Source organism: Corvus kubaryi, unplaced genomic scaffold (assembly GCF_017639235.1).
Source record: "Corvus kubaryi isolate FWS band 111438036 unplaced genomic scaffold, C.kubaryi_AGA036_p1.0 37284, whole genome shotgun sequence".
Classification (NCBI taxonomy): domain Eukaryota; kingdom Metazoa; phylum Chordata; class Aves; order Passeriformes; family Corvidae; genus Corvus; species Corvus kubaryi.
Window position 1 is genome coordinate 10,982,387 of NW_024581088.1, and position 15,012 is coordinate 10,997,398.

Consider the following 15,012-nt stretch of genomic DNA (forward strand, 5'->3'; position numbering starts at 1 on the left):
GAAAAAAGTTTTTTTTTTCTTTCCTTCTGCATCGTTTTCTGTTTTAAATTTGCTAAAAGCTTTGTTTATAAGCATTTTAAATAATACCCAAAGCCAGTAGGTATTTTACATTTCAAAATTTGTAGGTCCAACAGTTGTTACTGAACAAATAGGATTTCCCCAGGTTTCTTTTCCCCTCTTGCCATCTAGGCCACAGAAAGGTGAGTACATCATCGCAGGACTAGATGATGGGGTACCTTTTTGACAGGCTCATTGGTTTGATAATGGAGAGATGAAGATTATGCACCACAGTTTCGTAACTTGTCTGATTAGAGATCGACATGTGGCATCTGAACTCAAGAACTCTGCACTGAATTGTTCATGTCAGGCATGCAGGGGAGAAAGTGGAACTTTCATCCTCCTCTGGAGCTGGTAGAGGATAGAATTCCTGTAAACACAAAACTTTCCAGCCTACCTTCTCAGCTTCTCTAAGAGCAATGGTTCTTCATGGTCTGTGTTCATATCTTAAGCAGAAATTGTGGGTTTGGCAAGGTAATTAAGACTTCCTTGATGTTTAGTCGCTCAAGGTAACTATTTGTTCCTACAAATGAGCCTAAATTCAGAACCCCCCTAAAAAATGGAAGTAATAACACATTTTTCTGGATGAAAATACCTGTTTTTCAGAAACGAGGCCTGGAACAGCTAGAATCCTGTGCCATGGACTCTGGAATTGAAGTCATGTTGTTGGCTCTTTCACTCAGTTCAAGCCCAACAGACGGCGATTAGCACAGTTTACCCTCTACTTGTATTTATCTCAATAAGCTATCCTTGGAATGGAATTTTGAGGGGTTGGGGAAAATGGAACAAATTTGACAGTTCATTTGTCATTTGTATGGATGTATAGAACTTAGGAGGGGGAAAAGAGAGAGGCAGGTTTACGCTGACATGCTGGGAGATGGTATAGCAGAGATTGCAACGTGATTTACAGATAGCAAGTCTGAAAGGTAGGGTTATTCCTGGATGACTGGCATACAGCCCAGAATGGCAGTCCTCTCACAGAACCCCAAGTCTTATGTATAACTTAGGCAAGCAGGTTATGCATAACTTGTTTTTCTATTTGTTGGGGAGAAAAGGGGCAGTCCCCTTACAACTGAATTCAGACAAAGAAACTTGAAATTGTAGGTGTTCTTTCAGTCTATAGTTTTATTAAGTGCATACTTTTAAATATTGTCAGTGAGAAGGTTCTATCTGGTGACAAATGTTTATATTTCTTATTGCTGCCTTGTAAAGATTCAAAAATGTACAATAATGAATTTCTTAATATGAAATAAGGAGCAAGATTTCTACAACTGCTATAGATTTTGATGTGAGCTGGTTTTTAAAATATTAAAACAGATTAGCCACTTAAATAAAACCTTTCTTGCCTTTAAACAAACAGTGTCACTGATTTTTCTTACCAGTGATTTGGTAAATATTGGATCATCATTGTACATGCCCTAGTAGCTGGTGGAAACATAAATAGAGGGTATTTGATCTGTCTGAAATAATACTTAGATTGGAGGTCAACTTTTCACAAAACTCCAACCCTCCTTCCTTTTCAAAAGTCATAGAAGAAGGTATTTCACTAATGAGACAACATTTTTGTGAAAGCTTTATAGAAGTAGTTTCAGGACATGCAAAGAATAATTTGGAGATACTATACTTTTCTATAGTTCCACATAGAAAAGTTGTTTAAAAACCCTAAAAAACAGCCCACAAAACACACACAAACACTACATCAAGAAATAACATAAGCTAAAATTCTCAGTCCTCTGAAAGTCTAGAAGTCTTCAGGCTGGAAGGGTTGCTTTCATGTTTCCAGGCCTCATTAACTGTTTCAATGTTTTAAAATTGTTTAGTTTGACAATAAAAAGAAGAAAAATTGCAACCAAGTTTAAAATCAATACTTATACATAAATCATAACTGAATGCTTTTCATATTTATACCTGATACCATTAAAATTTTAGTAACACTGGAACTACTAAGTCACAAGCACATCTTAAAAATTATCAAGTAGAGCAAAGTTTCCCAAATCAGTCTTTCATTTGAAGGTTCATTTTAGAGTGAACATAATCGGAGAAGTCTGCACAAAGCTTACCATGGAAAACAGCCCTGCTGTTGAATTCTATAAACTTGATGTCTTTGCTTTAGTTTGAAAGACTAAACTTTGTTATACTGAATGAACTACCAAAAATGGCTTGTCAAACGAATGTTAATATTTTTTTAAAGTCATTAGAAGCAAGATACAGGTATCAAATGCTAAGTATACATAATCAAAATACTTCCACTGTGATATTAGCTAATAACAGTAGTTGCAAGAGGTTACATTAATTGTAGTAACAAATTTCTATGTGTAAAAGACAGATTAGCACAAAAGCAATGTTTAACTCAACTGCCAAGATGCTATCTAAAGCAGCAGTAAGAAATGACAAAGTTGCTCTTTGATTTGTCTGGAACCAAACTACCTAAGATAGGATTAGTTAGGCTAATCTTTAAGGCCATGTAGTAAGAGTCCTAATATGGCTCTGTTCTTGTGGCATGAGTGACTGCACAGAAGCCCGTTGCTTTGGAATGGCAGTTCTGCCTAGAACTCAAAGAAGCCACTACTGTTTTATTAACTTCCAGCTAATACAATGAATAACTTCTAGTTTGCTAATAACAAAAAAAAAAAAAAGAAAAGAAAAAAAAAGTTAGGCTTTCAAAATAATAGACCAATCTTTTTCACATGAAAAGTACTTGTGCTAAAACTCATGGCCACTGGATACCAGTTAAAACACTAATACTAATATTACCTAGGATTACCCTTCATAAGTCTGTGGCCCTTGCTTTGGCCATTCTTACTGGCCAGTTCAGCATCAGTTTCTAAGTACTTACTGCCTCATGAAAGTCACTTTCAAGATGAACCATCTCCCTCATCTCAGCGGGAGATAACACACTGTAGTTGGTACCATTTTGATTCTCTCTTTACTTGAAAAGAGAAAGCAAGGGAAGTGCTGAGATGCTTCATGAAAAAAAAATATATAAAGTGTAATGGCTCATTTAAGAGTATAGAGTGCATCCTTTCAGGTGCTATACAGACCTCTCCTTTATATGTGCTCATAAACTTGGAAACATGAAAAAATAGCTACAGCCATCTCTGTCTAGGTACCAAGTGCTTGATGGAGTTTCTTTGCTTGCCTTCTGATAGCTCGAGATGATTTCAGGGATCGATGTACAGAGTGTGAGTTTTGTGCCATTAGACAGTAGTTTGATATTGCTTGTTGCCTGCAGAAGAACAACAGGACTGCCATTAGCAGCATGAAGTCAGTAGAGCTAATCAACTGGTTGTCACACAAATTGCTGGAAAACAGATGGGAGAAAGGAAGACGTCTGGTACACTTTCACTGTGTACCTGTTCTAAACACTAGCAAGAAAGTATTTTGTTATCTTCAATGAACATAAATGGCAGTACACAAATTAAGTACTGCAATATTTTAACTAGCAACAGGAGCATTTCTTGTGATATAACCTAATTCATTAAAATGCAAAACATTAGAACAGTACATGGAATTGGAAATAATCCTTTGAGATCAAGGTTTGCTGCATCATGAAAAAAATGAAAAGGGAGCGCTAACATTAAAACTCATGGCAATTGGATACTAGAACAGAAAATCTCACGCAAGACTAAAGGCACCTCCAAAAAAGTTCATTTCACAACTATTCCAGTAGGCAACTAGGCAGCGACAGAGCACGTTGTATGTATCTGCATATTCAGGAGAACTGTACCAAATTAGTGGAAGCAGTACAGATCACAGCTTAAAGCATCAGTCGAGCATTTGAGACTGCTCTCATTTTTCTTGAAAAGTTACAGCAAAGTGTCTTGCACCCATCTTCATTGCTAAAATAGAACATAGTATTCAGGACATACCTTTCCCTTTAACAAAAAGAACACTTCCAACATAATGGGTGAAGATATTAATGTCACATTCATTTGGGTACAATTGCTGTGTTTAAAAACGTCACCAATACAGTTATGAGCTGCTGTTAATTGTGATAGCATGGATTCAACTGCTACGAAAATTCAAGGCATGGAAAAAAAACGCTGTAAAATCAGACAGCTCAGGATAATGGTTGATTCTCTCATGCTTTGTGATCATTAGTAACCAGTGAGAACTAAACTTGAATGACAAAAACATTAGTACCAGTAGTTTTCTGGTCTGGGGTGAGAAAAGCTGATGTTTGCATAGGAGATTCATTGTGAACCCACAAGGACTCATTAGTCCACAATGTAGAGGTGAAGTTTTACAACTGCACAATGATCTGCTGTACCAGAGACAGCCACAGTGAATATGAAGGAAGAATTCTGTGGTTTGGCATAATACTGCCTTAAAGCAGCATGAGTTGATAAACCTCTCTCTCTCTAAACAGCAGGTTTTCTCCCCACAGATGCATGCAGGCATAGACAAGGTAAGTGAACAACTACTTTACCTGGTTGCTACTATCTTCAGTTACGAATGAGAGAAACTGTCATATCGCTAGCAGATGGGAGAATATTAGGAGTGACATTTAGTGAACTTTCAAAGGATATGATAAAATTAACTTGATACAAGCTTTAACCTATAGGTATCTAGACATGGTCCCATTGGTAAAAATTTTTGCAATTATCTGGGATGTTAAGCCCTTAACTCTTTGTAGGTAAAGTACTTGATGCTAAACTCTCTAGAGCGTTTGAGGTGCTTGACATTTAGTTATTGAATGCTTGACATGAAGTGTCCTAAGAGAGGAAGAAGTTTAGGGAATCACCCTGTGACAAGACTTCTGACCTTTAATTTTTACTCTCTTAATATGTCTAATTCAGAATGGCATAACCTTCACAAATACAGCAGCCTATCACCTTATGGATTAACCAAGGTGTTTTATAAGAGGCTGCTTCATCTGGGTACCATGTTTGCTAACATAATGCTACCTAATAAAAGGATTTTTCTTATAGATGTGCAGACATCAGTGACTGTGTCAGTACACTGGAATTTTCCCAGCTCCTCCCCCAGCCTGGACTGGCACCTCTTTTAGACAAGAGTCAGGGAGGTACTCTTCTCACACAAAGTTAAAGGTAGGCTCTTGCTGCTAAAAATCTGACTTCCACAACAAGGAAACTGAAGACAAGGAAAGCATTTGACAGGTTTTAGAAGCTGCAAATCCAACTGCAGATTTAATCTTCCCAGGTATCTTGCCGGAAAAACGGATGTACTATGTTACACCTGAAAAAGTTCTGCAACTATTCCTCATCCTGAGTTACAGGGACTACTTGGCCTGCAATTGGCTATGTTCAGGTGGGAGGTAACCTGTGCCAAAAGTTGAAGGACACTTAACATTATTTACCTCTCCTCTTTCACAATGGCGTCATCGAGTGCTTGGGAGATACGCTTCAACTGGCAAATCCCTGAGGAGACCAGTTCCAACTCGCAGTCAAACTCTCTGTAAACAGAATGGTCATTGCTAAAGATCAAACAGGACAGGCTGACTAGGCGACACTACTCGAGCCTCCATCCCTGCAGTACCACTCTTGTTACCTCTAGACTTTACCCAGAGAAGTTTAGGGCAGTGGCAGGGTTAGGGTTAGGGTCTTAATGCCATTGGCCAACTGCTTCATATCTCCATTCATCCCCCAGACAGCTACCTTCCAACTCAGACACAGGATTCAGATTCACGAGGCTTGGATTCAACTTCTAGCTTTAACCTTTCTTGCGACTTTTACCAAAAGAAAAACCTCTGGGCACATTATTAAGTATTTCCCTAGCTCACAACCCTTGATCTAATTTGTGTTTGTTCTTTGAGGCAAGAATCTGTCTACGTTCTATAAAGAACTCAGCATAAGCAGAGCAATTCCTGGTATCTTCGCAAGACAAATAGCAGCTTTGGAAAAGATACAATGAAATAGGAGTGAGATACATACAGAGCATTTGCCTTTACCCAGCAAAGAACTCAGGTATGTCTCTAGCATCTGATGGGCACTGGTGCTGAGAAACACTGCAAACTTACCCAGTGGGAGAGTGATTTTTTAAAAGTTCCTGTCAGCAAAAAACTACTTTTTTTATGTTTCAGCTTTATGCAGAGCTCAGTCCCTGTCTATACAGGGAGCTGGAACTACTTCCTTAACTATTCGAGCAGCACACCCCTTCAGGAGAATAGGACAGTAAACTGCACACCTTGCCTTTCACTTTACCAGATATTCTAATCAGAGTAATTAAAAAAAAAAGACTTACAAAAGAATGTAACTTACATCTTCCTGCTGGAAGGAGCAGGTGATGAATAAGGGCTCTTCAGTGCTGCTGCTCTTCTTGATCTCCGGAGAGAGACAGCATTTTTACCAAGCCAGGATGAGAAATCCCTCCATTCTCTATGTTCTGACACCCTTGTTGGCCCAAGCAAGGCCCTTTTGCTGGACCTTGGAGTGCCTTTGGAACTGGCTGCTGGAGTAACACTCTTACAGCAAGGTGTAGTACTTCCTTTTTTGGTAGAACTGGTCGCACAGCCTCTGCTGATGGATTCAGCTGGAAAGGTCACCATTGAGCGTACTGGGCTTTGGCAAGACTTCTGTATTTTCTGAAAGAAGCATTAGACATGTTAGGCTAAATGAACTCAATTAGCCTAGAGTTTGGAACCAGGAAGACTAGGAACATTTGGGCTGAATGCCTAGCTTCCATTCTTGTATCAGGTTTCAACTAACATGAATGCATCTCAACCTCTGTACTCATTTGCATTGTAGGAGTCACTTGCTTCCCTAACCCCTGGCACTCATCAAGGACTTCAGAGCAGGCATTGGGACAAACCTCCTGCTGCTCTTATGCTGGAAGAAGTCAAGCTCCCCAACACAGAACTCATGCATTTAAAAATCTGAGGTCTCCAACAAAGGGAAGTGCAATCTCAAATCTGCTACCCTGCTACCTTGTAGCAGGTTTTGTCAGTCTAAATTTAGATCAACTATAATGAAGAACATGCTAGTATATAGTATGGGTACAGGAGAATAAATAAAAGAAAAAAAAATCCAAAGTGCTGCACGTTTCTCAGTAACAATTCTTTGCAAGTGATGGCAATCTCTACAACTTCCTCCGTGTGAAGGCTGCTCTGCCATACATGATTAAATACAGTAGGGGAAAAGCTTTTATTTCACAATAAAATAAAATGTTTTCACCTTGCTCCATGTTCAGCTAGATCCATAATTTGCCTGCCTATACTTTAGGAGAAGATATTAAAGATTTTAAAAGTTAGTAGTTGTCTCATAGCTACTAAGTCGTGCAAGTGCATGGGAATGGACTCTCTGGCATACAGCACTCAGTACAGATTTCAGAAATCTTAGTACTGGAGTTGAAGCCAAAACTAAACTCTATCCATGTTCCACTGCAAAGGCAAAGTACCTGGGACACTGTTCCAAAAGCATATTTTGCTGTTCTTTTAATAGTCTGGAGAGTTTGGCATCTCTGTCTTGGTTCCAGACTTTCCCTAGTTGGGGTTTTATGAAAATTCAGCTCTCGTCGCTTTAATGGTACCCGTTTCCTTAGAGACATGCGAATGGTATTGAGAGAACTCAGAGAGGCCCTTCTCTTGAATTTGTCAGGCACAGGGCTCTCATTCTCATTGAGGTCAGCTAGGAGCTGGTGTTTCCGCCAGGCCACTGTTGCTTTGACATTTTGAAGCACAGATGCCATCTTGTTCCAGTTCTTGGTCAGCCTTATTTCTAAACAATCAAAATGAAAGCAAAGCTTAGACAGAACAAGGTACAAAGCAGTGTAAAAAAAAGAGAAATGGAAACTGTGGCACAATATATTTGGTTACACTTGCCTGAAACAAGAAAACCAGAGCTGAGCAGACTTTTACTTGGAGGCTTGAAAGAGAACAGGATTGATTTCTACAGCTGTTTAGGCTTGTGCAAATCCATAAAGAAGCCTTGTACTGCAATTCCACTGCTAATTTGAGAGGTAGAATGCTCTATGAGTGCAATTTTTTTGTTTGTGTCTTAGATCAAGATCTGGTATTCCCAAATTTTTGCCTTCTTTATCAAAAACAACCTTCCACTGCGAGACAAGTTTACGCAGCTGCTGTTGTCTCCTGCTGTACTTGCTAGCTGAAGGCTCCTGCTTCAGTCACAGTTATGATCCTGGAAACGTAAGTCCTGAAACAGACAGGATTATTACTGGTAGAAGGTTTTGGTGGGAAGGGCTAAAATGCCAGTTACCTAAATCCCATATGACAATTCAAACATATGTACACATATACTTTCAATTCTTGATTTTCACTTGCTAGCAAATATGATTCAGGTGAAACGTCCCGAGAGAGCCACTGCCGTCCTACGGTTACAATGATCAAACGGGTATCGCACAGGACAGCGCGCTGCTCTAGTTCTTTTGGAAGCCACAGCTGTCTGCGGTAGCCCCCGGCCGGGCCCCTGGACACGCCCGGGCCCGGGCCCGGGCCCAGGCCTCGTCCGATCCGATCCGAGCCGCTCTCGCCGCAGGGACCCCGCTCTGCTGGCACTGCCCGTGCTCCCCGCCGCCAGCCGCGGCAGACCCGCCGTGCCGCCACACCGGGGTAACGAGACACGGTGGCACCGGGCGGGCCCAGCTCGTGCCGTTATTGCACCCACCGGGATGATAGAAACAAGTGCGAAAAGTACCGCCAAGGCCGGAGGAGACGGGCCGCGCGGGTTAGTACTCACTCAGTGCACCGGGCGGGCGCGGGAGCGGGAGCGGGACCGAGCTGCCGCCTTCCTCCGGGAGCTGCCGTGGGCGCCGCCACCACGTTCGAACGCCGCCCCGCCCCCTCCGAGCCCCCGGATTGGCGCCGCCGCCGCCGCCGCCCGCCACAATTGGCCGGGCCCCGCGCACGCGCGGCTGCCGTTACTCGGCCTGGCGCGCGCGTGGCCGCCGCGGGTGAGGGGCGCGTCCCGGGCCCGCCGCGGCTGCGCTGCCCCCCCGCCGGCCTGCTGCCTCTGCGGACCTCGGCCCAGAGATCCGCGTCAGCTGAGCAGTAAAAGGACTCGGGCTGGGTTGCCCACTTGGGTATCCAAGCCGCAGCTCCTGTTACTTCTGGTAATTATCGGCCAAAGTCTTAGAAGGTTTTTGTTTGTTTGCTTTTACTCCACGGGCTTCTGCAGCTCTTGCTGGAGGCGACAGCTGGTGTAACTGTCCTTGTGGGACCGTAAACCATCCGGGATGCCCTCTGAAGCAGATCGGGCAGCAAAGAGGGCCAAGTGTAGCGGATGTATTTGTTCAGCCGTGGGGGATTTTGTTTTGATTTGGATTTTTTTCTTACTCGAGAGGCAAGCAAGACATGCAAAGCATTCATTTCTCTTTATATGACTTCTACCTGAAAAAAATTGCTCTAGAAAGAGCTATAGCAGCATCTAGTTTTTTCCAGAGATTTGTTTTCCCCCCACCAAGTTAAACTCAGAGCTGACAGCTAAAGACACCTCCTTAGCTAAGACTTAAAGTGATGAGGAAGCCAACCCAGTAACGCTGCAGGATACCTCTTGAATCTCACCACTGGCTTACAAACATACTTTTTACGAATTCCTAAGAGCTCTGGTTTTAAAAAAGTTCCACGTGATGGTGTTTGTACCCTTTTGTATTCACACACTAAAAATGATGAGTATAGTGTAATAAACACCCTTTATTAACAGATGTGTTTCTATGTATTGCAGCCCTATATGCTGTTCTGCTTTCCTCTGTCCATTGACTTTCAGGGCTTCCAGGTAGCTGAAGTGTTAGCCCGCTTCTCCTGTGTCCTCCCGGCCCTCAATCTCTATAGCAAAAGTTTCAGGTTCTTCTCACTAGCAAACTGGAGCTTCAGTCATATTTGAAGACTTGGCTTGGATTTTTGGACATTGATCTAGAGATCTCCTAAATGACTGATGGTTCTGCAAAACAAAGAGCTCTTCTTGGGGATACTAAATACGAGAGAGAGAGAGAGTCGGGTGGTAATCAGACCACGCGCTCAGTTTCTAAGGGTTGTCTTGATAGCTGGGGATTTGGATTGGCACTTTGAATGGCAAGAGTGGGCAGAGGAATCCCTAAGAACAGAAACGGTGCTAATTGAAAAGAGTGTGTGTACAGGCAGAGAGATTCTGTGTGACATAAGAACCATAGGCCAAAAGGCAAACAGCAGACTGAAGCTGAACTGGGCTGTCAGCCTGACCTTTCGTGCCCATTTATAAAATTAAAACAGAAATATCTGAGCCTTTGTAGTTGTAAACAGACTCATGGATCTGCATGTTTTCTTCTTCTTATGGTGCATTTCTTGTTTCCATCCATTTCAACTTTTTTTTATCCAGCAGAATATCACGTGCAAAGTAGAAAAGGTAGACTGTTTGGAGATTGGCATATTGTACTTTTGAGTTGGATCTTCCTGTAGTCCTGTCAGACAAGAAGCCTAGATTTCTGGGGTAGACCATTAGAAAGTATCACTTGATGTTTTTCCAGTTTCACCCCCAAAAGCCAAGGAATGATTTTTCAAGCAGACATGATTAAGACACGTGTATTACAGGGAAGGGAAGTAAATACATCCTGAATTTTAGCCTCTGCAAAGGTACTAGCAAAACACTAGCTTTCCATGGCCATGCTTATTATACTCAACAGGGATTTTACCTGAATCTAAGGCAGGGTACTAATTGTCATGGAATGGTACCCCAGAAGGCTAGGAAAAGTCATTAGTGCTAATTTTGCACTGATGGTCCAGTTCAAATGTATACAGCACAAAGAACTGAGTACTTTTAAACACTAGGCAACAGAGCACAAACCATGATCTATTAACTGCAGCTGATGCTAACCAAAAGCTTCTTACAGTGTGGCTGCTGTAGCAGCAGTTGATACCCCATCACTGTTTAGCTAAACTGAAGGTGAAGGCCAAAAAGTTAAAAGATGTGTCCTATGCTTGTACTGTGATTGTTCTTCACTCTTTGTTTTTTTCTTTTGGTTTAGGTAAGACTATAGTTTAGACTCAAGAGCTTTGACTCTGACAGCTAGAGTACAGAGGCAAAGAAAAGATTGTTTGTTTTGATTGTGAAGAAGCAAACTTCCATCCATTTGTTTAGAAGCCTATTATGTTGGGATTGGCAAGAAATCGACCCACAGCTTTCTGCATGTAGGTTTGACTCAAGACCCAGAAGAGAAGTCCTCTCAATGGAAGATGACAGTGAACCCGAACAAAGCTCCTGGGCCTATCTACCTGATGTCTGTCTGAGGCATGTCTTCCATTGGTTAGATGACAGGGACAGATCTCGAGCTGCCTTGGTCTGTAAAAAATGGAGTTGCGCCATGTACTCTGGATCTCTCTGGAGATGCAGAACCATCACCTTCTATGGCCAGCCATCAAGGGCACACACACTGGAGTTTCAAAGTGCACTGTGGTATACCAAAAAATTTGGCAAGTATTTGAAGCACCTTGAGATTAAGTTATCGAATCCTTACAATACTCCCTTTATCAAAAAATTTCAAGTGATTATGAGAGGTCTTCTTTCACACCTGGGTAAGTGTAATAGTCACCTAGTATCCCTGAGCATCAAGTACCTAGAATTAGACTGCTTGATCTGGAAAAATGTGGTTAGGGCTCAGTTTATCAAGAACTTAGCTGCCTTCCTGAAAAGAATGAGCAATCAGCTTGATTATCTTAACTTAAAAGGAGCAAGAATAACTTTGGAAGAAGGCTGTGAGCTTCTGAATTCTCTGAGCAGCTTGACAAATAGAAGCTTTATATCTGAAATCAATATTGAGGATTTCTTCAGTCTCCACCTTTCTGTCTACAGCAGTGCCTTGTTCCACCAAACTATGTCGAAGTTCCACAGCCTGACCATCCTGACTTTCAATTATAACTGCATCTCTGATGAACTGCTGGACATCCTGCGGGAGCACAGCTCTCATTCCCTGTGCACCTTGAATATTAAGTGTCATATCCATGACCCTCATGGGCAAGTGGTCTCAGGAATGGCATGGGCAAACCTGGCAAAGAGAGCCCCAAAACTGAACGTGAACTTCTTCTTTGAAAGAGTCATGAAGCATGATCACCTAGCTAGGATCCTGCTAGTGGAGATCCCAGTTAGGAGCATCAGCCTACGGAGCTGTTATTTTAGTGACCCAGACTGGACAATGAGACCTACCCTCACCAACCTTCTCCCAGCTTACTGGCATGGTCTGCAGGTAAGGGAAACAATAGGGACACCCTACTGCAGTATCACAAAGCTAAGCAAAATAATCATGTAGGCCTTCTGCATAATAGCAGTTAGCAATAGAAGTTCCTGACTGCTTCAGTTTTACGTTCAGGGGGCAGTTTTCATAAGTGAGTCGTTTCAGTGTTTCAGCTATAGTGTGTTGATGAAATTATCCTTGTCCATTTATAACCCACCATGATGCTATCAGGCCACTCTATTTTGGCAATGCATAAATGTCGTACAGCACATCTAAATTAACTAGTGCCCGTGTCAAAGCCCTTCGGTGTCACGAGGGATGTGTCACCAAAGGTTTGCCACAGCTGACCCACATAAGTGAGCATCAGGTCTTTGCATGCCAGAGGGAAACACGTGGCCTTACACCTGATGGTTGCTGACAGTTTTCTGTAAGTCCTGTTGCATTGCAGAGTTTCCAGTAAACACCAGAGATCTGTAAAGCTTTCTAGAAACCATCATTGGCTCTACTCTTGTCTCTGGGATAATTTTCAGGATGTCAGATAAGATCATGGCATGACTGCGGGTGCAGCATTTTCTAATGAATGCCCAAGGGATCAACCCATCTTAACAGGAAAGTGATTTACTGTAGCACATACATTGTTGTCATAATGCAAAACAAATTCTCAGCTAATGTCAAGGTACAAAATTGATCTGTTGACACTTGCTTTTGTTGGTTAACTTAGAAAACTATTTGTTGAATTCTAGTTACTGCACTCAACATCTGTTCAGTAGTACTAACTGTGTTCATTCTTTTTCAAGAAATTAACACTTGAATTGAACAATGACCATGAGTTGCTGGACAATGAGCTGCTACAGCTTATCTTATCATGCAAGAGGTTGTTTTTTCTGAAAGTCTGGGCATTTCTAAGTGCCAGCTTTATGGAGAGGCTGCTACAAAACCGTGCAGAAAGGAAATGCGTTTTGACTACCATAAAGGTAAGACTGTGCTTCAAAACTCCCATTTCCATTCTTGCTCCTATACCCAAAGGTCTCCGTGCCCAGGCAAAGGTCACTTACAGAAATGTTAATATAACTATCTTCCCTATGTTATGCCTTAGTACTAGAGAGCTTGGGAACCACTCATAGAAATGGGGCTTTCCAATCTACTTAGCCACATACAGATACTATAGAAGTTTAATATGATGTCCAAAAAAATCCAGAAGCCCTTCCTAGACTGGCATTCCCTCTGTCACCTCTAGTTCAAGCCCTCTCCCACTTCTAGGGTTTCTCAGTCACCTCTCAGGCTCAGTGCTTATGTCTATGCTTAAACCAAGGAAGGTGGACTGAATCCCACTAAATAGCAAAAAGATGTAAGCACATCACACCCTTTAGGGATCCTGTGTTGAACTGGGGCCAGGCCACGACTGTAGCTGGTGTAAACCATGCTGACATGCTACTTTGTGTGCTACAGTCTGAGTTCAGTAGGTCCTCACAGATCTGCGCAGATCCCAGGGATGCAGCAGTTCTGGGGGGTAAAAAGAACCTTGCTCTTCCTGTCTGAGTCAGCACAGGCAGACAGCCGGGACAACCACAAAACCACAGCTAAAAGACAAAGAGTAAATTTGTTTCCCTTCCTTTGCTCACCGAGGGATCCCCAAAGCAGCCCCCAGGTGGACACACACAAGTGGAGATGTAAGCACAGTTAAACTCGGTCCATGCCAGAGGGTCACTGGCTGGTCTTATCAAGGGCTGTTCCCATCTGCAAGATCACCTGAATGATTTACAATCCTCCTCGCTAGTCTTCCACTATTTAACCCATTCCTCGCAACACCTCCCAAAAATTCTTTGGCAGGAGATGATGTTTTCAGTCAGTTGGGGGTGGGAAGAGAGTAAAGCTCAAGATTCTCTTCAAATTCAAGGAATTTTGCTTCTCTAGATTCCTTCTTAGTCACAGCTGCTTCTTGTTGCCACGAGCTTTAATGGGCCAAGCTCCCTGTATCTGAGAGACATTACTGCTGTTTGTGCATACAGGTCAGGATTTATACAGCCCAAGATGACAGCACTGAGGAGGAGCAGCTGTTGGCTGATATTTATAGGAAGTTCAAGTACCTGATTGACTCAGAACTTAATTATTTTGTCATTACCTACCCAATGGTGTAAACTACAGGGAGAGAAGAACACCCAGTGACATCTGCATTATCGGATCCTTCGGAGGGCTTTGGTAAGGTATTTGAATCTTGACAGCAATGCCTCTGAAAGGGAGTTATCATTCCAGCAAGAGAGAGGCAAGGGACGATTTTAAACTCCATGCATTAAAATGTTGGACTTGGGAACTGGACTCCTTTGTCTCCAGCACCATTTATTCTTGCCCTTGCTTTGTTTTTCCTTGCCAGAACCAAAGGAAGCAGTGATCCCTTTTGCACCCTTACAGGCATCTCTGTTAAAAATAAGACCCTCCTCTTTTTTCAGCACTTCTCATTGTAGAGCTTCAAACACTTTACCCTTGAAGCCTATCTCATTGTGTCCATTTTACGAATAGGGAAACTGAGACCTGGGGTGAGGAAGTGATTCTCCCAAAGTCAGCCTTGACTTGATCTTGATTCAGATGCAGACAGATGTACTATCTAGTGTATCAGCTAGTTAAGCTAGTTAAGTCCTATTAAGTTTGTCATGCTGCCTAGTTCTTAGCAGCAGATGCTAAGATAAAAACAAAACATAGCATGGCTAGTCCTGAGAGACATCCCTCCCACTTGCCCAGCTCTCCAACAAGTGATTTATGAGGATATTCCTGCTCTAGCTTCCACAGAGTCCTCTTTTGACACATTTCAGTGGCAAAAGATATCATTGGTTACACATGAGA

At 42.3% G+C, this 15,012-nt stretch overlaps 2 protein-coding genes across 5 annotated transcripts; one reads left to right on the forward strand and one right to left on the reverse strand.

Annotated features, from left to right (window-relative positions):
• Positions 1–1,164: 1,164 nt before the first annotated feature.
• On the reverse strand, positions 1,165–8,844 carry PIMREG (PICALM interacting mitotic regulator). 3 transcript variants are annotated; one of them, XM_042026565.1, is made up of 7 exons: positions 8,712–8,843; positions 7,838–8,168; positions 7,414–7,733; positions 6,279–6,601; positions 5,378–5,473; positions 4,487–4,533; positions 3,198–3,283 (listed from the first exon to the last, which is right to left on the reverse strand). In XM_042026565.1, exons 3-6 carry the CDS (start codon positions 7,702–7,704, stop codon positions 4,503–4,505), a joined length of 741 nt encoding a protein of 246 aa, XP_041882499.1. In that variant the 5' UTR covers positions 7,705–7,733; positions 7,838–8,168; positions 8,712–8,843; the 3' UTR covers positions 3,198–3,283; positions 4,487–4,502. The 3 variants fall into 3 exon arrangements, with proteins under 3 accessions (XP_041882497.1, XP_041882499.1, XP_041882500.1); XM_042026566.1 differs by lacking the exon at positions 3,198–3,283 and adding an exon at positions 3,315–3,358 and having other exon boundaries at positions 8,712–8,844; XM_042026563.1 differs by lacking the exon at positions 4,487–4,533 and having other exon boundaries at positions 1,165–3,283; positions 8,712–8,842.
• A 101-nt stretch (positions 8,845–8,945) lies between these two features.
• Positions 8,946–14,992, forward strand: FBXO39 (F-box protein 39). Of its 2 annotated transcripts, XM_042026571.1 has the most exons (4): positions 8,946–9,084; positions 11,139–12,186; positions 12,972–13,148; positions 14,184–14,992. In XM_042026571.1, the coding sequence occupies exons 2-4, from the start codon at positions 11,173–11,175 to the stop codon at positions 14,310–14,312; spliced, it is 1,320 nt and encodes a 439-aa protein (XP_041882505.1). In that variant the 5' UTR covers positions 8,946–9,084; positions 11,139–11,172; the 3' UTR covers positions 14,313–14,992. The 2 variants fall into 2 exon arrangements, with proteins under 2 accessions (XP_041882505.1, XP_041882504.1); XM_042026570.1 differs by lacking the exon at positions 8,946–9,084 and having other exon boundaries at positions 10,367–12,186.
• Positions 14,993–15,012: the final 20 nt, after the last annotated feature.

Bases quoted from the DNA above. Each gene is read 5' to 3' on its own strand.
- PIMREG (XM_042026563.1), bottom strand. From the start codon at position 7,704: ATGGCATCTGTGCTTCAAAATGTCAAAGCAACAGTGGCCTGGCGGAAA. The intron at 6,602-7,413 runs GTACTTTGCCTT...TGCTTCTTTCAG, and splicing joins CTTTTGGAACAGTGTCCCAG to AAAATACAGAAGTCTTGCCA. The intron at 5,474-6,278 runs GTAAGTTACATT...TTCTGTTTACAG, and splicing joins GCTCCTTCCAGCAGGAAGAT to AGAGTTTGACTGCGAGTTGG.
- FBXO39 (XM_042026571.1), top strand. From the start codon at position 11,173: ATGGAAGATGACAGTGAACCCGAACAAAGCTCCTGGGCCTATCTACCT. The intron at 12,187-12,971 runs GTAAGGGAAACA...TTCTTTTTCAAG, and splicing joins CTTACTGGCATGGTCTGCAG to AAATTAACACTTGAATTGAA. The intron at 13,149-14,183 runs GTAAGACTGTGC...TTGTGCATACAG, and splicing joins GCGTTTTGACTACCATAAAG to GTCAGGATTTATACAGCCCA.